The following is a 20,751-nucleotide window of genomic DNA, read 5'->3' as shown; positions in this document are numbered from 1 at the left end:
AAGAAGCACCCCGGGGCTGGGGGCAAGCAGCCTTTACTAGCCCGCCGCGGGCTGGCGGGTGGTCAGGGAGGCACCGGGAGGGGGGGTCCTGGACCCAACCCCCCCCCCTGGTACAGGAACAACCGGGAGCCCAGCACCGGGCACCGGGCATGGAGGAGGTGACGATGGCGGTGACGGCGGCGCCTTAGGGCTGCGCCTTGCCGTCCTTGCTGCGCCAGATGACGACGGTGACGAGGAAGGGGATGAGGCAGATGGGGGCGAAGACCATGGCCAGCAGCACGTCCTCGGGGGGGTCGAACACCTGGTTGCCCACCGAGCAGTTGTGGAAGTAGCGGTGGTGGCTCTGGAAGATGAAGCGCTCGGCCAGCGCGTTGGGGTAGCCGTGGTTGAGGTGTTCGGCCGAGCCCTCCAAGCACTCCTGCAGCAAGCTGTAGGGCCTGCGGGACGCAACCGGGGTGGGTTGGGGGGCGCTGGGTGGGTTTTTTGGGGGCTTGGGGTCACCCCCGGACACATTTTGTCCCTTGTCCCTACCTGCTGATGACCTTCCAGTCGCACAGCTGCGGCACCGTCACATTCCTCATCAGTTCGACGAAGAACTCCCAGCACCTCTCCGCCATGGCGCCGTACACCTCCTCTGCACGGGGACAGGCGCTGAGCGCCGGCACCGCACCGGGGACCGCGCCCGGGATGGCACCACGGGACCGTGCCCAGGATGGCACCGTGGATTTGGGGACGGGCGGAGGGGAAGGGAAAGGATTTGGGGATGGGGGTGCTGCCGGTGCTCACCCACCTGTGGAGTTCTCCTTGGCCATCGGGGGGCTCGTCCTCGCCTCCTGGCCGAAGCCGTCCGCCTTGCCGGCCGTGTGGCACAGCCCCCGCCCCAGCAGCGCTGCAGAGGGGACGGAGGGGACGCGGTCAGCGGGGTGGGCACGGGGTGGGACGGGAAAGGACGGGACAGGAACCACAGGAGCAGTGTTAGGGAGCGAGGAGGTGACGGGGGGGGGATGCCACCGGGCTGGCTGCGGGTGGCGGTGGAGGGGACGGGGGCTACCAGCCGGTGGCACGCGGTGGCCCCAGCGGGGCCGAGCTTTGTCCCGTCAGCAGCCCGGGCAGGGCTGAGGCAGGAAGGAAGAGGAAGCGCTGACCGCAGCAGAACCCCCCCCCCGTGCTCCATCGTGCCACCGGCGTGGGGCGCGTCCCCCCGGCACCCCGCCAGCCCCGCTGCAGCCCTCGGGAAGTCGCCGCCGCCATCCTGTCCCCTGGGCAGCGAGGCCGCGGTGCGTGGCGAATCGCCCCCCGTGGCTTCTTTGGGGGGCCGGGGGCTGGTTGGAGGGGAGCTCTGGGGCAGGCATGGTGGCTACGGCAAGGGTGGCCCACCCTGTCCCCAAGGGTGGCCCACCCTGTCCCCATCCCGCTGTCCCTCCTTGCCGGGACCCCCCCAGCCGCTCTCCTGCTGCTCACAGGAGCACCCCACGAAGGAGTCCCATGCACGAGGGTCCCTTCACGCCTCTCTCCCCACTCTGTCACAGCCGGGACCCCTCCATCCTCCCCCTACCCCAAGGGGTTTTACCCGGGGAGGGGGCGCCCCCCAGCACCCAAAGGCAGCACCCCGATACGAGGCAGGCGACGGCCACCGCAGCGCCGCGTCCTGCTCGCTGCAGGATTTTGGGGCTGAAACGGCCCCAAATGAAGGACGGCGGCCACGTGTGGGGCTGGCACGAAGCACGGAGCCCCCCCACGGCCACAGCCACCCCTCCGTGCACTTACCCCAGAGCAGGAGGAGCCCTCGGGAGAGGCGGCCGGAGCCCGTGGGCGCGCACGGTGCCATCCTGCCACAGCCTGCGGGGCTAACGAGCGGGACAAGTATTTCAATGGAAATAACAGGAAGCGACTCCTTTCCTCTGACAGGGGCAGTTGGACTACAGGAGACGTGTGAAAAATGAGATTGCTCAGCGCTGCTTTCAAGCAGAGCTCCCGGCGGGACCACCCCCCCCCCCCCCCAAAAAAAAAAAAAACCCTTCTACCACCACCACCACCACCGCCACCAGACCCCGGTGGGCATCGCCCCGCGCTCACCACCCCGGGCGGCCCGGCCTAGGAGAGGCTTCTGCTCCCTTCGCAGCCCCGTCCGGTGTGAGGAGGCCGCGATTTTGTTTACTTGTGTATTTCTCTTTAATCCTGTCTGGGCTGGGTTGTGAAATCCCTCGTCTCCTGCGTGGAGGGCAGGCAGCCCGGCAGCGGGGGGGAGTGGACCGGGGAAAGAGAAATTTCAAAGCCTCAGCCCCGGGATGGGCGCCGCCGCTCGGCTTTGGGGTGTGTGTGTGGGGGGGGGGGGGGTTTGGGATTGTGGTTTGTGGCCCCAAAACTGGGCTCGTAGCCCCTCTGTGGGGCACCTGCCCCACGCCATGACAGGCCCCATGTGGGAACTGAAGGGCCGGCGGCGGTGCCATGACGTGCACGAGGCCCGAGTGGGCAGGGAGGTGGCGAAATTACAGAGGGATGTGGCTGGCGGTGCCGGCCCTCGACCCCAACCCCACCGCGGGGCTCTGCCAAAAGCCCTGCTCCCACCCTGGGGGCTTTTCCCCGCAGCCCCCAGCCCCGAGGAGCCGGCTGAGGCCGCACCAACTCGTTTCACCGCTGCCCTGCGGCCGGGCTCCGACCCAAAATCTTCCCCTTTTTTTAAAAAAAAACAGAAAAACCCTCCCGTGGGAGCACAGATCGCAGCTCAACGCATGTTGGGGACCCCCCCTGCCGTGGCCAGCTCCTATCCCCCCGCTGCTTCGCGCCCTCCCTCGCCAACCAACGCTGCTGGCGGCCGAACCCGAGCGGCCCGGGGGGGGCTGCGCGGCCGCCGCTGGCCCCGGGACGCATCTGGAAGCCATAAAACTGCCGGGGTCGCAGCCCCCGCTCCCGCTCCTTTTGTTGTCGGAGCCGCTGGAGCCTCCCGGCCTGAGCGGGTGCCAGGGAGACACCCAGTGAGCTCAGCACGGCCCCTCCCTGGGCGCCCCGAGGGGACGGGCAGGGACGGGATGGGGGCAGGCGGCCAGCACCCGCTGTCACGGCCCCCACCCCGTGGCCTGGCACCAAGGTGCTGCCCCGCTGGGACCCACCCTGGGGTGCTGGGGAAGGGGCTCAGGACATGGGAAGAGGGCTCAGCCTGTGGGGAAGGGGCTCAGACTGTGGGGAGGGGGCTCAGGCCACAGGGAAGGGGCTCAGGATATGGAAAGAGGGCTCAGACCATGGGGAGGGGGCTCAGGACATGGGGAAGGGGCTCAGCACATGGGGAGGGGGGGGCTGCATGTGGGGAGAGGGGCTCAGGCCATGGGGAGGGGGCTCAGACCATGGGAAGGGGGCTCAGCATGTGGGGAGGGGGCTCAGGACATGGGAAAAGGGCTCAGCCTGTGGGGAAGGGGTTTGGCACGTGGGGAGGGGGCTCAGCACATGGGGAAGGGGCTCATTCCAGCAAGGCCACAATCCCAGAACCCTTTTCCCCATTCCCCCCCCCCCCCCCCCCGAGGGCAGGCGCTCAGACCCCCAGTACCGACCTCACCCCACGGCACAGGACCACTGGACCCCCGGACCCCCACCCCGCTCACCCTTCGCCCCCTCCATTGAACCCCCGGGGTTTGCTCTCAGCCCAGTTCAGGCACTGGGACACCGGGGGCTGTGCCACCCCCCGCCGGGCTCCGAGCCCCTCTCCGGGCTCTGCTGAGGGTGACGGCGGCTGCGAGGGGCACGAGGCAGCCCAGCCCCACAGCCACAGCGGCAGCCAGCCCGGGGGGCGGCCCCCCCAGCCCGGGGGGCTCCGTCCTGCTGCAGTTGCTGAAATATTCGGCGTGGACCTGCAGGAAAAAGGCGTCGAGAGCGGTGCTGGGCCAGGGGCAGGCAAACAGCCGGGCCAGGAGCTCGGTGCAGGCGGAGAGCTCGCTGTAGGCGCTGCGGAGAATTGGGGAAAAAGATGGGGTGAGGGTATCCAGGGGGGGCAGGACCCCATGTGTATGGGGGGCAGCGCCCCCCATGGGGGCTGCTCGGAGCCGTCTCAGCACCCACCTCCCGATCTGCTCCCAGCGGCAGCGGCTGCCCTCGGGGGTGGCCATGAGGGTGGCGTGGAAGGGGGCCCAGCAGTATAGGGCCACCCAGTCCTGGTAGGGGTCCTGGCAGCGGGACGGCCCCCCCGGCACCTCCGGGGATCCTAAATTGTGGGGTCGGTTACCCACAGGGCACCAAGAAGCCCCTGTGGTGCTCACAGCCCTACTCACCGTCCTCATCCAGGTCCGGGTAGTCAGCTGGAGGGACAGACGGAGCCGTCGGCACCGGGGGGGGGGACCCACGGGACCGTGCCCAGGGCCCCCCCATTCCCCTGTGTCAGCCCTGCCCGCGGCCACGGCATCACAGCCTCACAGCCTTACCTTCATCCTGGGGGGCTCCGTACAGGGGGTCCCCGTGCCCTGCAGCCAGGAGAAATGGGATGGGGGCTGCACAGCTGGGGGCGGACGGAGCTTTTGGGGGGGGTCCCGGCACAGCAAGCCCCCTCCTCCTGCCCCAACAAGCAGGGGGCTCCTGGCTCGAGCCAAACCTGCAGCATCCCCCACGGGGAGATGCCAGAAGGGGCCGGGGAGATGCCCCCCAGCACGGCCTGACCAGGACGGGGGGCAGAAAGGGGGCAAAGTCCCCATGGGGAGGCCCCCAGCCCCTTCCCTGCCCCCCCCCCCCGCAGCCCCTTACCCTGCCGGAGCACTGGAAGGAGCAGGCAGCAGAGGAGCCGTGCCCGGAGCATCCTCCTACCCACCGGGATGGCTGCTTTGGGGCCGAGGTGGCCACCGGGGGTATATCCCAGTCCCGGGGACCATCCCAGTCCTTTCCACCCAGTCCCTATGGGTGGGAGGGTCGGGGGGGGGGTTGGGGGGGGGGGGCAGTGAGGTCCCTGCGTTGGGCTGAGTCAGCAGCGAGGCTCCAAAGGCGGCGGATGCAGGGGGCAGGAGGCATCGGGGCTGCGGGTGGGATGCGGGCACCCACCGCCCCCCGGGGACCCGCTGCGGGGAGGGGGGTGACGGGGTGACCTTAATGGTGGCAATAAACCCGCTTGGGGGGTTATGGGGTCTGTGGAGACACCCAAAGCCCCCCTGTGGGACCTGACCCAGGCAGGCCGAGCTCTGAGGGTCCCTTACCCCTCACCCTGTGGGGTCGTGCGACCCATTGGGCTGTGGGGCAGATGGGGACTTGTGGGGGCAGTTTGGGGGGGCTGTGGGGCACAGCGAGGCCCCTGTGGGGCAGTTTGGGCCTTATGGGGGCTGATGGGGGAAGGACGAGCAGCCCCGAGCGGCCCCGGCCCCACGGCCCGGGGCCGTCCCCGCGCAGCCGCTTCCTGCCCGGCGCCGCCGCCGCCCTTCCGAGCGCGTCCTGCCTGGGGCGAGGCGCACAGGATGCGTCCCAGTGGCCTCCCAGTGCTCCCAGTTTCCAAGCTCTCGGCCCCCCAGAGGCCGAGGGTTGGCCCCGCTGCACCGGGTCCGACACCGGCAGCCGCTCCCGGTGCCCGCTGTGAGGGGGAACGGCCCCGGGACCCCCCGGAACCCCCTGGGATCCCCTCGGGACCCCCCCTGGACCTCTCCCGGGACCCCCCCGGGACACCCCGGGACCCCCTGGGACCCCCCGGGACCCCCCCGGGACCCCCCCTGGACCTCTCCTGGGACCCCCCCGGGACACCCCGGGATCCCCTCGGGACCCCCCCCCGGGACCCCCCCAGGACCCCCTGGGACCCCCTGGGACGCCCCCTGGGGCTGCTTGGCATGCGCCACACAAGGGGCGGGGCTTTAACTCGGGGGCGTGGCTTAACTCAAGGGGCGTGGCTTAACCCGAGGGGCGTGGCTTTGAGCGGAGGGGGCGTGGCTTGAGCCGCACACCCCGCTTGGCTGCAGGCTAAGGGGCGGGGCCACCACCAGGGTGGGCGGGGCCTCTACACGAAGGGGGCGTGGCCTGCAGGTGAAGGGGCGGGGCCTGCGCGCACAAGGCGGGGTCTCGGGGGGAGGGGGCGTGGCCTGAGGAACAGAGGGCGGGGCCTCCACGCAGAGGGGCGGGGCTTCTGCGGGGGGGAGGGGGCGGGGCTTCGTGTCGGCGCATGCGCGGTGCGCAGGGGAGCGCGGCCTCCCCCGGCGCGATGGCCGAGGAGTGAGTGCGGGGCGGGGCGGGGCCTGGGGTCCCGCGGGGGGCGGGGGGCGGGGGGGGCGGTGGGAGGGGAGGGGCCGCGAGGGGCCGCCAGGGGCGGGGGAGCCCCCCCGGGTTGGGGGGGGGGTTGGAGGGGGAAGGGGGGAGCTCGGGGCTGCTGGGGGGGGGCACCGGGGGGGGGTAGAGAGGGGAAGCTGGGGGGCTGCTGGGGGGGGGAGGGGGAAAATTGGGGGGTTGGGGGGCAGAGTGGGGGCCCCATGGGGCAGATCGGGGCTTGGGGGGCAGTTTGGGGGGGCTGTGGGGCAGAGAGGGGTCCCTGTGGGGCAGATTGGGACTTGGGGGGCAGTTTGAGGGGGCTTTGGGGCAGATCGGGGGTTGTGGGGGGAATTTGGGGGGGCTGTGGGGCAGAGAGGGGTCCCTGTGGGGCAGATCAAGGCTTGTGGGAGCAGCTTGGGGGGGCTGTGGGGCAGATTGGGGCTTGGGGGGCAGTTTGGGGGGGGCTGTGGGGCAGATCGGAGCCCCTGTGGGGCAGATCAAGTCTTGGGGGGGCAGTTTGGGGGGCCTATGGGGCAGAGTGGGGCCCCCATGGGGCAGATTGGGGCTTGGGGGGGCAGTTTGGGGGGGCTGTGGGGCAGATCGGGGCCTCTGTGGGGCAGATGGAGGCTTGTGGGGGCAGCTCGGGGGGGTTGTGGGGTAGGTTGGGGCCTGTAGGGCAGAGCAGAGCCCCTGTGGGGCACTTCTGGGGCAGATCAGGGCTGATGGGGGTAACTGGGGGGGGCTGTGGGGCAGAATGGGGCCCCCATGGGTCAGTTTGCGGCTTATGGGGTCATCCTGGGGGGGCCACAGGCATGCCGAGGGGCCTGTGGGGCAGTGTGGGACCCCTGTGGGGGCAGATCAGGGCTTGTGGGGGCAGCTGGGGGCCCTGCGGGGTATTTTGGGGCCTGTGGGGCAGGCCAAACCCCTGTAGGGCAGTGACCGTGTGGGGCAGGAGGCTCGGGCTGGCCCCTCCATCCCCCCCCAACCAGGCTCCCCCCAAAACCCTGCGGGCTGTGAGGACAAACCCCATTTCTGTAGGGTTTTCGTGCCGTCAGGGGCCCGTTTGCTGCTGCCACCCCCTGGGCACGAGGCTGGGGGGGCTGCAGGGAGGGCAGAAGCACGTCCGTGCCCCACAGGGGGTGTTTGCAGCAGGGTTTGGCAACCCTGGGGGCCAAACCCTGGGGAGGGGGCTGCAGCATCCCTTCCCTGGGGGGCTCGAAGGCTGCCCCTCGTCCCTCGAAACCTGCTGGTTCCTGCTGGATACAGCGGTGCCTTTCTGAAGGGAAGGGCTGAAAAACAAACAGAAATCCTCCCCGGCCTCCTGGCAGGGCCAGAAAGGCTCTGGCTGGACGTGAGGAGGCTCCTGGCGGCGATGTTTTGTTCTGCCGGTGCCCTGGGCAGAAGGAGAAAGGGGAACGGCGCGGACACGGTGCCCGTGGAGGACTCGGAGGGGTTCACGCAGGGCAGAGGCAGCTGAATCCCTGTCAGCACACGCAGTTCTCTGCTGCCGCTTACATCCAAGAGCTCTCCGAGCTTTTCGGTGCAATTTGTGCTCTTAATTGTTCCGTAAAAAGGGCTCGTGCAGATTTATGTGATTATTTTTTTCCTCGTTAAAGCCTGTGATGCATTTAAAATCCACGTGTTGTTTTTTTTCTTCTTTTTTTTTTCCTAACACCACTCGTTCGTAACGCTAAGCTCTCCGTTATTCGATATTTACTCTTCCTGCGTTTTTTGTAGAAAAATGGAAATCGCCACTCCTCCGACGTCGAAGTGTATCATATACTGGAAAAGGAAAGTCAAGTCCGAATACATGCGGCTTCGGCAGCTCAAGAGGTTTCAGGCGAACATGGGAGCCAAGGTAAAGCTGGAACGAGAGGTGCCAGCTCTAGCTGGGAGGATTTCTGCTTGAGCCTTCGCTCTGGCTTGTGGCGTTTGAGCAGTTTGCAGCTGAGAGCTTCACAGGGAGAGCTGCAAAATTGCATTTCGGTTGTAGCCATGGTAAGCATGAAGAGAGTTCAGCTCCCTTCGTGCTCCGTGGTTGAGGCAGAGCAGGGTGGGCAGGGAGAGGACTCCTTTCCACTGACCCTGCAAAGTCTCTCCTTGCTTTAACCCCCTCGGTGCTCAGGCTCCCTGGGTTTCTGCCTCTGCTTTTCTCCGTGGCAGGTAAGATTTTAGAACAGGTTGGATCCGATCAAGAATTATTAAAAGCTGCTGGCTCTTGCTACGTGTTCGGCACAGCTTTGTAGCGATGCTGAGGTTAATTAGGATTCCTTCTAACGAGTGTCATCAGTCTGAAGTGCTCTGCCTCGGCTACGTTTTGATACGTGAAACAAAATCTCAGGAGGGATTTTGATGTTCTCAACCTCGACGTGATTTTTAAGTTTCCAGTGCTTCTTTCCCTCGTTTCAGGCTCTTTTTGTGGCCAACTTTGCAAAGGTTCACGAAAAGACTCAAATCCTGAACGAAGACTGGAAGAAGCTTCGAGTTCAGCCGGTGCAGTTGATGAAGCCAGTCAGTGGGCACCCCTTCCTAAAACAGGTAGGGAGAGCAAAAGAAAGGCACAGCAGCAACAAAGGTGAATCAGAACCAGGGCTTTGCAGGGAACTGCGAGGATAATTTATAGATAGTTTGGTAAATGGGGGGGAGAAGCTTTTACTATGGAGGAGCCACAATGAGTGACCGCAGCACTTTTGTTTGTCCTGAAGTGCAGTTTCCTCCTGTGGCTGCCTCCCAGGGGCTGTTTCTTCACTGCCTTTCTCTTCGTTTCTCTCCCAGTGTACCGTGGAGAGCATTTTTCCAGGATTTCCAAGCCAGACGCTGTACATGAGGACGCTGAACACCGTGGCTCTGGTGCCCATCATGTACTCCTGGTCCCCCCTTCAGCAGAACTTCATGGTAGGTACAAAGGCTCTGCAGAGCAGGGGCTTTGTGAGATCAGTGCAGATCTTTGTGAGATTGGTTGTGCAGTGATTAAACCATCTTCAGCCAGCTTGTTTCAAGCGATGTCTGCTCAGGAGATGAGGGGGAGCATCGCTTTATTTGCTTGTTGTGTTGAACCCCACATCCAAGCTGTCTTACCCAGCCAGTCTCTCTTCCACACCTGGCTCCTTGATGGGGCCACCATTATTGCCTTATTTCACAGGATTCTAGGAGCAAATGCTTTTTTTTTTGCCTGGGCAGGGTTATTACCTTCTCTTTTTTTCCTTTAAATTCCCTTTTAAATGAAGACTCACATTTCTTAGGCAGCTCCTTTCCCCTGTGACTGGGTTATTCCACTGATCTGCTTCTAGGGACGCTATCGAGGATCCCAGTAGCGTGGAGGACGATTTCAATACTGTTTTGTCCTGGTTTAGTTAAGATTATTTACAAAGCAGGCTGTGGCTAGCCTGCCCCTTTGCCCAGTGTGTGTGTGTGTGTGTTCCTACAAGCAAGGAGCTCCCTGGGACCAGGCGTAGCAGGCTGGCACTAGGAGATGTGACACGAAAAGGGCCCCTCGCCGGTGCCATGGCAATGAGAGCCAAATGTCCTTGCTCCGTGCAGCTGATGTGAGAACGCTCCTCGGTTCCAGCTGTATCCCTCCTGGGATGCGTTGCCATTTTGCCTTTCACTGCCCTAGTCCCACTCCACCTTAATCACCGTGACCCCTCTGACATTTTCGCGTGTTTATTATTCTTGGCAGCGTGTGCGTTTCTGAGTTTCCATAACCCTTGGATACGCCGCTCTTATTTTTTTTTTTTTTAAATCAGATTGCACTTTTTGGCATCAGGGTTATGCTGCTGGTACGGAATAACAAGGAAATGTCAGTGATGAGACAGCCAAAACTTCTGCTGGGGAGGCTGAACCTTTGCTTTACTGTGTGGGCTGTGTGGAACCGATGGCAGCAGCCCTAGAGGCACAGCCTGGGTGGGAATCAGCAGGTGCTGGGTTACCGAACCTCATCTGATCTCTGTACAGGTGGAGGATGAAACTGTTCTGTGCAATATCCCGTACATGGGAGATGAGGTGAAGGAAGAGGATGAAACCTTCATTGAAGAGCTCATTAATAACTACGATGGGAAGGTTCACGGAGAGGAAGGTAACGTGGGAGCGCTCAGCGCTGTCCTTTCACTGCCCTCTTGCAAATTCGATATCAGAGCAGTTAAGAAGTCAAAAGGTGGCAGCAGTAACCAGCTTTTCTCTGAGAGCTCTTAGAGGAGGAAAGCAGGAATGTGCCCGTGGTGCTGGTTTGCAAGGACACGGTCCTGCCTTTTGATACCCTGCTCCGTTCTAGGCCCAGGATGCTCTGGAGCCAGAGCTCTTGTTCAGGGGCATCCACAGGCAGTTCTGGGAAGCCAAAAAATGTGCCAGATGTTAGGAGGAGCTCAGCAACATCGTTTCACTTTTACCTCAGCCAAGACCACCACTCTTATGACTCTGTAGCATTAAAATCCCACCTGTCCTTCCAAAATGGCCAGGAAGGTTCTCACTGATAATAACACCCTGTGGCTGGCTGGTGATTTACCACAGCCTGGCTGACACCACTGTGTTTCAGAAATGATTTCAGGGTCGGTCCTCATCAGCGACGCTGTGTTCCTGGAGCTGGTGAACGCCCTCAATCAGTACTCGGACGAGGAAGAGGAAGGACACAACGATTCTGAGGCTAAGCAGGAGGATGGGAAAGAGGAGCTGCCAGTCACGAGGAAGAGGAAACGAACTGCAGCAGAAGGTGGGTTTGGCTGCAGAAAATGGGGCTGTGACGGTCGTGTTTCCATCCTACCTTGCCTTAGGAGCTGCCCAGTGCTCTCCTGCCCTTGCTCTCGTGGTTATTCGTGTGTCACTTAGGGGCAGTAGCCAGCTTGGCAAGTTCTGGTGAGGTGGATGAAAGGAGAAGGGAAGCCAGTTATTCTCTTTGTCCCCTGCGGACAGGATAAGCACTCATCAGCTTTAAGTGTAGCAAGGAGGAATTCAGATGAGTCATCTGGAAAGCCGTGTAATGGGACGATGAGCAAAGCAGGGGGGTATTACCTGGGGAGGATGTGAGATCTCTGCTCCTGGAGGCTTCAAAGCGCCGGCCTGGCAAGCATCTGTCAGTAGGTTTGTAGGGAGATCTCATTGTGCTGTAGGACAGGGAGGTGAAGCTTCTCAAATCCCTTCCAGCCTCCTTTTCCACCTCTTAGTGTTCATCTGCCTTCTCCTGTGCCACCTGGGGGTTTTGCTGCGTCGAAGCAGCTCTGGTTCATGGGATTTTCACATGTCCTGCGTGCCCTTCAGAATGCTGACGGGGAGTTTCACCTTTGATTTATAGCGATAGGAGCAGCACAAACACCAGCACCTTTTGCAGACGTAGGAAAGTATTGTCTGTAAACCTTGTCTTGGTAAAAAAAAAGCAATATTCCACACAAAATCATTAGTACTTCCATCAACACATGATGCTAATTGGAAGGTGGCAGAGTGCAATGCATCTGGAAACGATTTAGCCTGGTTGCAAGACAGAATTGTCTGGGTGGTTACGGTTCTGTCTCTTAAAACGCCGTCCAGAACACCTCCTGGAATCGCCCTCTCTGGAAAAAGGGGAGGCACGGTCACGTCCAGCATAACCGAGCAACTCTCTTCTTTTTCCTTAGGTAACAAGAAGTGTTCAAAGAAGCGGTTTCCAAACGACATGATTTTCACTGCCATTTCTTCCATGTTCCCTGAGTACGGCTTTCCAGATGACATGAAAGAGAGGTAGAAGTTGCGTGTGTTGCTTATTCCCTTTGTTAGTGATGGCTAAAATTTGTGTTTTAGACAACAGCCCTGTGCTCTGGGCAGAAAGCAGAGCTCGCTTGGCTGCGGGCGCTGTGAGCAGAACATTTTTTGAGTATTAGCAACTTTTGGTTTAGCCTCAAGGTATCCGAGCCAGAGTCATGAGACCTCAGTCACACAAAGCCTTGTAAAACGTCCCGAATTAGGCAAAAAATGCACACGGGTGGCTGTCTCTGTTTGCTCCATAGGTACCGAGAGCTCACGGAGGTGTCGGACCCGAATGTGCTGCCCCCGCAGTGCACCCCCAACATCGACGGGCCCTGCGCGAAGTCGGTGCAGCGCGAGCAGTCCCTGCACTCCTTCCACACGCTCTTCTGCCGGCGCTGCTTCAAATACGACTGCTTTCTGCACCGTAAGTGCTCCCTTTTTTCCTTTCCTCAGCGCTTTGTGCTCCTGCGTGCCTCGCTCGGCAGTCGCCAGAGGGTGACGCCTCCCTGGCGTTGGCAGCGGAGCCTTTAGAGGCTGTCAGGTGCCCCCGAGCCTTTTGGAAAGGCAGCTCCACCAATTCCCACGAGTGGACGGAAAGCAGCCCGCCTGGCAGCCCGCTCCGGCTCCCCACCGTTTGTTGTGCTGTGCTGGGCCTCCTGGCACTTTTGTTCCAGAAGCAGTGCTGTGACTGGGCTTCACTCTCACTTCGCAGAAGCTCAGCAGGGAAAGGCCAGGCTGGCACGCTTCCAAAGTCTGGACATGCCCCCGTGTTTTGTTGCCTCGCTGGAACTTACAGCTCCGTCTTAGTCATGTTCCTGCGGTTTGTTCTGCCAAAGCCTTTTTGGATAGGGGTTAGCTGTTGGACCTGCTGCTTCCCAGGTCTGAGAGCTTCCCTGGAAAGTCACAGGACTCTCTCCAGTGAATTATTTATTTAAGGATCTATTATTAAGATCGTGCAGTCGTAGTGTTTCAGTCTGAAAGCAGACATTTTTCCTACGGCCTCTCCTTCCCAAGTGTTTCCCCTCTGATGCTAAGTTCCCATCATCGCTAGGAGCTGGGCTGGCCGAGACGTCCCCACCTTGTGCCCTGCTCTTGGGAGATCTGCTCCTGGTCACTGCCTTCACTCCCCTCGTGCTGTCCCTGTCCTTTGCTCTGTGGTGGGTGACCCTTGTTGGAGAACGCTGATAGTAAAGCTCACTGTTATTTTTTCAGCTTTTCACGCTACTCCTAATGTGTACAAACGAAAGAACAGAGAGACGAAAATCGAGCCGGACCCTTGCGGAGCAGACTGTTTCCTCTGGCTGGTAAGTTTCTGCCCTGCAGCTTCTGAAACCGCCGTAGGAAGTGGCCTGGCCAGCCCTGCTTTTCAGAACTTTGTGGGTCTTTTTTTCCACAACTTTGGTGATTTTTCAGAATTGCCTAATTCTGAAATCTCACCTGATTATCTCACCTGATTATCTCGTTGTCACTGAATGTGGGGAAGCATGGATCCAGAGATGAGCCTTACTGGAAGCGTCTTCGTGTCACCTTCAGATTATCCGGCTGAGATATCAGCGTCTGAGGGGAGCTGCAGGGCTGAGGCAGAACGGAGGCTGGGAGGATGTAGAACAGAGGCCGGGAGGGTGTCATTGCCAGGGCAGGAGACAGGGAAGCAGGCTGGAGGAACGGGGTGAGGGATCCTGCCCGTACCGGGCGGTGATGCTGAAGGCCACGAAGCAGCAGGGTGCAGTGCAGGCAGCTGGCAGGGCCGTGGCACTTCCTGGAGGTGACCCTATTCCGTGTGACAGGTCTCCTGCCTTCTCGTGGTGGCAGGAGGGCTTCTCCCAAGGCCTTTCTGCGCGTCCTGGCTGCGTGCCACCCACCCTGTGCTCTGCTCTGCTTGCAGGAAGGAGCCAAGGAGTTCGCTGCGCTGCACAACCCGCGCTCCAAGTGCTCGGGGAGGCGCCGCCGGAGGCACCATGTGGTCAGTGCGTCCTGCTCAAACACCCCGGCCCTCGCTGAGACAAGGGAGGGAGACAGCGACCGAGACACGGGCAACGAGTGGGCCTCTAGTTCCTCGGGTACGGAGGCAGGGGGAGGTGGCACGGTGCCCTGGAGGGGTGCGACAGGCTGGCTCAGGCACCCCTGGAGCACCGCTGCCCGAGGAAGCTGTGACAGCAGGCGTTGTGTTCTTGCTCATCCCTGGCCCTAACCTCTGCCTTCCTCGCCAGAGGCAAACTCCCGCTGCCAGACCCCCACCAAGCAGAAGCTGAGCCCGGCCTCGTCCCAGCTGTTTGCGGTGGAGACGCAGCAGGAGCCGGTGGAGTGGACAGGAGCTGAGGAGTCTCTCTTCCGTGTCTTCCACGGGACCTACTTCAACAACTTCTGCTCCATTGCCAGGCTGCTGGGGACGAAGACGTGCAAGCAGGTATGGCCCGACCTTCTGGTCTGGGCAGGCAGGCACACAGCGCCTGGCCCCGGGGCAGGAGGGAGCCCTTTGCTGCTGCTTGCTGCTTTTTTTTTCTTCTTCCCTGCTGCAAACTGCCCGGAGGAGCGTGTTGCATCAACGCTTTGGGAAGCTGGGCGGTGTTATTTAGCAGCACGGCTGCTGGTCACAGAACAAGCCCCGCACACGTGCAGTGCTGTGAGGTTTTTTCAGCGTGCCTTATCCCAGCCTGGTGGGACAGGGGGTGGTTTTGTGTCCCAGGCCAGAAAAGCAAGAACACTCACAGCTTGGTGAAACTGGGGGCAGAGCTGCCTGCTTACTGGGACCCCCACCGTGCGTGTGTGTGCTTGCACTCTCTCCATTTGTGCTTTAGATAAAGGTGACTTGGACATACTGAACTTTATTCTTCTTTTTGCTTCTGTTTTTTTTTGGTAGGTCTTTCAGTTTGCAGTTAAAGAATCGCTTATAACAAAGCTGCCAACAAACGAATTAATGAATCCATCCCAGAAGAAGAAAAGGAAGCACAGGCAAGTGTTGGACAAGCTTGTTTTGTTCTTAAAAACGCAACCAGATCCACTGCTTTTCGTGCCAGAGCATTCCTGGTAATCCCCATCTGGCTCCCATCTGCGCACACTTCTCGCTGTCACACAGGGCTGATTGTGCTGCCGGCTGGGAGCTGGCCCCTGGCCCTTCTCTGGTGCTGTCCTCCTGCTCGGGGAGCTCTGCGGGGTCCTGCGCCCACGGGCTCAGCCCCGGATCAGGGGGCTGTGCGGTGGCCGTGCCGTGCCGCACTGCTGCAAGGAGGCCGGCGCTGTCCTGACAGCAGCCTCAGCCCGAGCTCCCTGCCTCCTAACCTACTTTCTGTGTGCTGATCCGGCGTATCCAGCGTGATTCTGGCTCTCAGGCTTGCCTTAAATAACTCCTGTAGCTGCGCCGTTCTCATCTTTCTGCGCCGCGCGGTCGCCGGGTGGTTTATTAATGCACGCTGCTGCCAGGCAGCCCTGCTGGAATCGCCTGGCCCCAGCTGGCTGGCGGCGCCCCCACCCCTGACACTTCTCTGCTTCCCTCCCAGGCTGTGGGCTGCGCACTGCAGGAAGATCCAGCTGAAGAAAGGTAAACGTCTGCGGCTGCGCTCGGCTGCGGTTTTGCGTGGCCGTTCTCCCCCGGGGGCTTGCACAGGACACCGCGTCCTGCTGCGTGTCCCGGGGTGCAGGGGGAGCAGCTCCCCACCGAAGGGGCCGGTTTTGGTGCCCCTGTGGCTGTGCCACCCCCATCCCTGCCGTGCCAGCGCTCTCTCCCAGGCGGTGGGAGAGGCAGGGTCCTGCTCCAGCCGGAGGAGGGGGCTGAGGTTTGGCGTGCAGTCCCCGTGCAAAACGGGCTGCGGAGGTGTAAAGCAGACGTGTGTCATGCGTTTGTAATTACAGCTGTGCTCTGAGCGCTGCTGGGCTTCCTGCCCTCTGCAGGCAGACGGGGAACATGCACGTGCTCTGCTCCGGAGCCCCGGGTTTGCAGCTTTCTAACCCTGCCTTTTCTCCTCTTGCTCCAGATAACTCGCCTACCCAGGTGTACAACTACCAGCCCTGTGACCACCCCGAACATCCCTGTGACAGCTCCTGCCCTTGCATCATGACCCAGAACTTCTGTGAGAAGTTCTGCCAGTGCAACCCTGACTGTAAGGAAAAAGCTGGGGCTACCAGACCTGAACACAGCCAGCTCTTCTCACCCAGACAGGGGGAGGGCGCAGCCCTGGGGCTTGCTGAAGGCCTCTTTTATCCCTGCCTTCATTTCTCTGTCCGTCTGCAGCAGGTGGATTAGCAGGCTGATAAATCTGAGGGGAAACTGTTCCATGCTGCCCCGTGTCCCCCAGCAGCAAGCGACACAGGCTCTCGTTAGAGATTGCTCATCTGCATCGAGCACCAAGCCCTGGTTTTCCCCTCTGGGCTCCCGTTCCCAGCTCAGGGATGGAGATAACAGCACTTGCCCACATAACTGGGGCTTCTGAGGGTGAATTTGTGCCGGGTTATGACACAGCCTGGGGTTGGAAGGGCGACAGGGAGCCAGCTCAGGCTCCCAGCTTCTCCATCCTGATCTGTTCATATTATTAGAGCTGATTTCAATTTGCACGTAATTAGCCCCCAGAGGCAGATCAGCATCTCCAGCCGCAGAGGCAGGAGGGACCCCACGCGTGGGTCTGTGCTCTGCGAGGTGTGAGTGGCCCCCAGGCTGTTGCTCTGCTTTCTGGCTTTCAGCCGTGGGTGCCCAGGCTGAAAAATGTCCCTTTATCACGTTACATCCTGCGGTGAGGATCTGCCATCTCTCCTTCCCGGAGCAGAGGGGCTGCAAAGCTCATTATTAGCACGAAGGCACCTTCCTCGTGTTAGCTGGGTGGCGTGCAGGCAGCCTGCCCCTTGCTCACAGCCAATTTGAGTTCTGTCTCTGCGCAGAGCCCAAACAGCCTGCCAGGGCGAGACCCGGCTCAGCAGGAGCTTCTGTGTTTTGTTCCCTGTCTTTGAGACATCCACATTGTGTTCCTGCAGGTCAGAATCGCTTCCCAGGCTGCCGCTGCAAAACCCAGTGCAACACCAAGCAGTGCCCGTGCTACCTGGCCGTGCGGGAGTGCGACCCCGACCTCTGCCTGACCTGCGGGGCTTCGGAGCACTGGGACTGCAAGGTGGTCTCCTGCAAGAACTGCAGCATCCAGCGAGGTCTCAAAAAGGTATTTGCGGTGTTGCCGTGGCTCTGGGCTGCTGGCAAAAGGGCTGCCTCGGGGCAGGGTTGATAAACGGATCGCTGCGGTGTGGGAGAGGGGGGGTGTGAGCCACCCGCAGCTGTCTGAGCGAGGAAAAAAATCAAACAGAAGCTGCTGTGCCCCAGGCTCCTACAGCACTTACTCTGGAGTATGGATTATGGGTGTGAAAATTGGGAGATGGGGGGGATACGAGGAAGGGTGAGAACAAGGGAGTGTGAAAAATGGCTCCAAAGAAAGGTCAGGTCTTGAATCTTGTTGGTCAGGACAAGGGACTGCGTATAAAAGAGAGAGAAATTCAGAGCACGGCGTGGTTGCTCCTGGGCACTGCCCTGAGCCCAGCACAGACACCTGGGGCACGATCCCTGCGCTGCTTCGGAGCTGGGGGGGGTCGCTCTGCCCACCCAAACTGTTTTCTTCTCTCCTTGGCTCTAGCACTTGCTGCTGGCACCTTCGGATGTCGCTGGCTGGGGGACTTTCATCAAGGAGTCCGTGCAGAAGAACGAATTCATCTCGGAGTACTGCGGGGAGGTCAGTGCTGCTATAAATGGCTCAGTCTTCAAAATAGGATTATAATCAAAGTTTATAATTTATTAAAAGAGTAGAGATGTTAAAAGAATTGTGATACATGTTCATCTGATTGGTGTCAGTATGGAACATAGATCACAGTGCTGCCCCGTGCTCGGGTGGGTGTGCGTCGTGGATGCTGCTCTGTGGTTATCTCAGGGGCCTTCCCCAGCTCAGCCACGGCCACGAGCTCCCTGTGACCCAGCTTTGAGTTAGAAATTCATGCAATTTTGGGACCCAGCTCTAAGCCCCATGCCAAGGAGGGATGTCTGGAGTGTGTGTGTGCTGCTCCCCGGGAGCCCAGCTCCTCCTCTGCTCCTCCTGAGCCCTGGCGAACCCCCACCCGCTGGTGTGGAAGGGCAGGAGGCACCTGCAGGAGATCCAGGAGCGTTGTTCCTTGCAGCCATCCTTACCGTGCCCTCTGGCACTGAGGCTCTCTCAAGGCGTTCTCCTTCTCCAGCTTATTTCGCAGGATGAGGCTGACCGGCGAGGAAAGGTCTACGACAAGTACATGTCGAGTTTCCTCTTCAACCTCAACAATGGTAACTCACGTGGGGTTTCAAGGGGTGGCAGGGGCTGGTGGGTGGGCAGCCTCGAGCCCCTCCGTCCCGTGAGCAGCGGTCTTGTCTTCGCAGGACGCTGCAGAGTTCTCTTCTTTTGCCTTTCGACAGATTTTGTCGTCGACGCCACTCGCAAGGGAAACAAAATCCGCTTTGCCAACCACTCCGTGAACCCCAATTGCTATGCCAAAGGTGAGCTGTCCCCAGCCGGGCAGGTCAAGGCTGGGGAAGGGTCTCTGGGAGAGACCCAGAGAGGTCGCTGCAGGTTGGAGCCCCCCAGGGGGAGCCGCATGTCCCCGACGTTGTCCCTCTGCTTGCAGTTGTGATGGTGAATGGAGACCACCGGATAGGAATCTTTGCCAAGAGGGCCATCCAGGCGGGAGAGGAGCTCTTCTTCGATTACCGGTAACGTGGGGAGCAGCTGGCTGGGGACCCCAGGCAGGGCTTAACCCTGCTTTCCGTGCACATTTTCAGGGAGTTCAGAGGTCATCCCAGCAGCTGTGGATTTCCCTGTCTTGTAGGTACAGCCAGGCAGACGCCTTGAAGTACGTCGGCATAGAGAGGGAGACGGATATCATCTAGGCTGTGTGCCGGGGGGGTCCCCGCGCTCCTTGCTGCTGCACCTTGTAAGCGATGCCATGTTTGCTTCACGCTGACATGACTGCTGCCCGTGTTCCCCTTGCTGTGTGTGTCACAAGTGCTACTTGCTGCCCAGACACCCGGAGAGAGACTTGGGGCAGGAGCGTGAGCAGCTGCTGCCCGGGTATCGGCTCTGCCCAGCCCCGGCACCTTCCCCTGCTGGCTGTGTCCTGGGTTGGAGGGAGCCCGTGGACCAAGGTGGCTGGGGCTTGAAGAAAAGCCGTGGTGCAGAAGGTTTCCAGTCGCCAGCTTTCAGCCTCTTCCCATTTTCTGCTGACTGCTGAAAGCAAGCGAGGGGCTGCCTGCACCGAGACCCTCGGGGCACAGCTCGGGGGCAGCTCCAGCTCCCCTGGGACAAGCTCAGGTCCCTGGTGCTGCCTCTCACTGCCCGTCTTGTCCTGACAACCAGGACAGCGACAGCATCGGAGCTGTGGCCACATGCCTGCACGTCCCCGAGCCTCACAGCTGCTGTCCCTGGGGCTTTTTTCCCTCTGCCCCAGCTGGCTGGAGGACGGGGACCACCAGCACGTGGCTCGTGTGGCACGATCCCCCGGGACAGGGCGAGCAGCACTATGCAAAAAGTCACTTTGGGTAGGGAAGCTACTGAGCTGGTTGGAGACGATGTTACGGGGGTGCTGCTGCAAGCACAAGGGGAATCCACGGAAAGAAAGCACTGGGGGGTGGGAGGGAGCCCTCCCAGCCCGCAGCTGGCTGGGTCTGCTGGGGCTGGGACAGATTTGGGGCTGTGGGGGGAGCCCCCCACTGCTTGGCTGGGGCTTTGGCCGTGCTCCAGGCAGGTGCTTCCTGACCACGCAGTACCAAAGCTGGTTCCCCCACCCTCCTCTGCCAGGACAGTCCTTTTCGGAGAGGCATGGGCCCTTGGAGATGCACCGGGTGCTTCAGGAGCCTTTTTCATTGCACAGAATTGCTTGGATGTTGTTTTGGTGAGGTTTGAGCAGGGCGCAGCAGACTGCTGCGTGCGGTGACAGAGGGGAAGACTCCCCAGAAAGCTCTGCGGAGGTTTCTGATGCTTTTTGTCCTGGCCTTGGCCTTGGGGATAAAGGGAAAACGTTCTCTGGCAAGGTGAGGTTTGGCCTTAGCACCCCATGCAAGAATTAAAAAGAAAAAAGCACTTTAAACTAAGCATTCCCAGCCAGGCAGCTGAGCCCCGTGCGCTGCCCAGGGTGCTCTCAGGTTGGGGGGGGGGGGGACCACGGATGTCCCAGACCGCCACCGTCCTTCGGCAGCACCTTGGTGGGGCCGTTTGTCTGGGTGGGTGGAGGGAGGGATGGATGGATGCGGGGAGGGGTGGATGGATGGGTGGATGGATGGATGGGTGGATGCCTCTTCCCTGAGCAGGGAACTGAAGGTTGGGGCTGTCCCCAGGAGCCACGTGTGCTGCCAGCTGGCCTGGTGTGGGGTGCTGGGAGCTGCTGGACTCCTGCACCAGCCTGGAGCGGTGCTGCAGGACGGTGTTTGTCCAGGGCTGGAACCACAGCCCTGCTCCTTTGGGACCCCCAGGGCTCCCACGCAGGGCAGGGCACGGCCCCCATCGCATCCCCAAACGCAGAGAGCGCCCTGGGTGTGCACGGGGAGCTGAGCCCCTCCTGGCCCGGGTCTGCTCCCGTCCTGCCCGCTGCCCATCCCGCCTGGCGATTTGGGTCCGTCTGGAGCAGCGCTTGTACCCCAGCCCCTCTCCCTTCTCCCCCATCCCCGCTCCCGCTGCCTCCGTCCCCCCGGCTTGCCCCGGCCCCCGCTGTCCGCTCAGTGTCCTGCGCCACGTTGGCCGTATCTGCACTATGCCAGGCTTGTGTCTGTGGTTCGTTGACGGTGAATTATAATGCACTTTAAAAAAATGAACGTGGCTTGTAGCCTTTGTCACAATAAAGTGGTCGCCAACACCC

General features: G+C 61.2%; 2 protein-coding genes across 6 annotated transcripts; one reads left to right on the top strand and one right to left on the bottom strand.

Annotated features, from left to right (window-relative positions):
- Positions 1 to 17: 17 nt before the first annotated feature.
- Positions 18 to 4,430, bottom strand: RAMP2 (receptor activity modifying protein 2). 4 transcript variants are annotated; one of them, XM_038168765.2, is made up of 9 exons: positions 4,410 to 4,430; positions 4,260 to 4,286; positions 4,051 to 4,192; positions 3,597 to 3,936; positions 2,077 to 2,211; positions 1,768 to 1,919; positions 791 to 889; positions 532 to 634; positions 18 to 437 (listed from the first exon to the last, which is right to left on the bottom strand). In XM_038168765.2, the coding sequence occupies exons 1-9, from the start codon at positions 4,413 to 4,415 to the stop codon at positions 185 to 187; spliced, it is 1,257 nt and encodes a 418-aa protein (XP_038024693.1). In that variant the 5' UTR covers positions 4,416 to 4,430; the 3' UTR covers positions 18 to 184. The 4 variants fall into 4 exon arrangements, with proteins under 4 accessions (XP_038024693.1, XP_038024696.1, XP_038024694.1 ...); XM_038168768.2 differs by having other exon boundaries at positions 1,768 to 1,847; XM_038168766.2 differs by having other exon boundaries at positions 2,080 to 2,211.
- A 1,604-nt stretch (positions 4,431 to 6,034) lies between these two features.
- On the top strand, positions 6,035 to 20,751 carry EZH1 (enhancer of zeste 1 polycomb repressive complex 2 subunit). Of its 2 annotated transcripts, none has more exons than XM_038168595.2 (20): positions 6,035 to 6,165; positions 7,936 to 8,056; positions 8,608 to 8,736; positions 8,974 to 9,093; positions 10,153 to 10,273; positions 10,730 to 10,903; positions 11,802 to 11,904; positions 12,171 to 12,334; positions 13,123 to 13,214; positions 13,796 to 13,970; positions 14,121 to 14,317; positions 14,771 to 14,862; positions 15,408 to 15,448; positions 15,882 to 16,007; positions 16,873 to 17,051; positions 17,517 to 17,612; positions 18,109 to 18,190; positions 18,320 to 18,400; positions 18,529 to 18,613; positions 18,730 to 20,751. In XM_038168595.2, the coding sequence occupies exons 1-20, from the start codon at positions 6,116 to 6,118 to the stop codon at positions 18,788 to 18,790; spliced, it is 2,289 nt and encodes a 762-aa protein (XP_038024523.1). In that variant the 5' UTR covers positions 6,035 to 6,115; the 3' UTR covers positions 18,791 to 20,751. The 2 variants fall into 2 exon arrangements, with proteins under 2 accessions (XP_038024523.1, XP_027301243.1); XM_027445442.3 differs by lacking the exon at positions 6,035 to 6,165 and adding an exon at positions 6,857 to 7,738.

Source organism: Anas platyrhynchos, chromosome 28 (assembly GCF_047663525.1).
Source record: "Anas platyrhynchos isolate ZD024472 breed Pekin duck chromosome 28, IASCAAS_PekinDuck_T2T, whole genome shotgun sequence".
Lineage (NCBI taxonomy): Eukaryota > Metazoa > Chordata > Aves > Anseriformes > Anatidae > Anas > Anas platyrhynchos.
The sequence above is the reverse complement of the archived record's forward strand: the minus strand, read 5'-3'. Positions and strand labels throughout refer to the sequence as shown.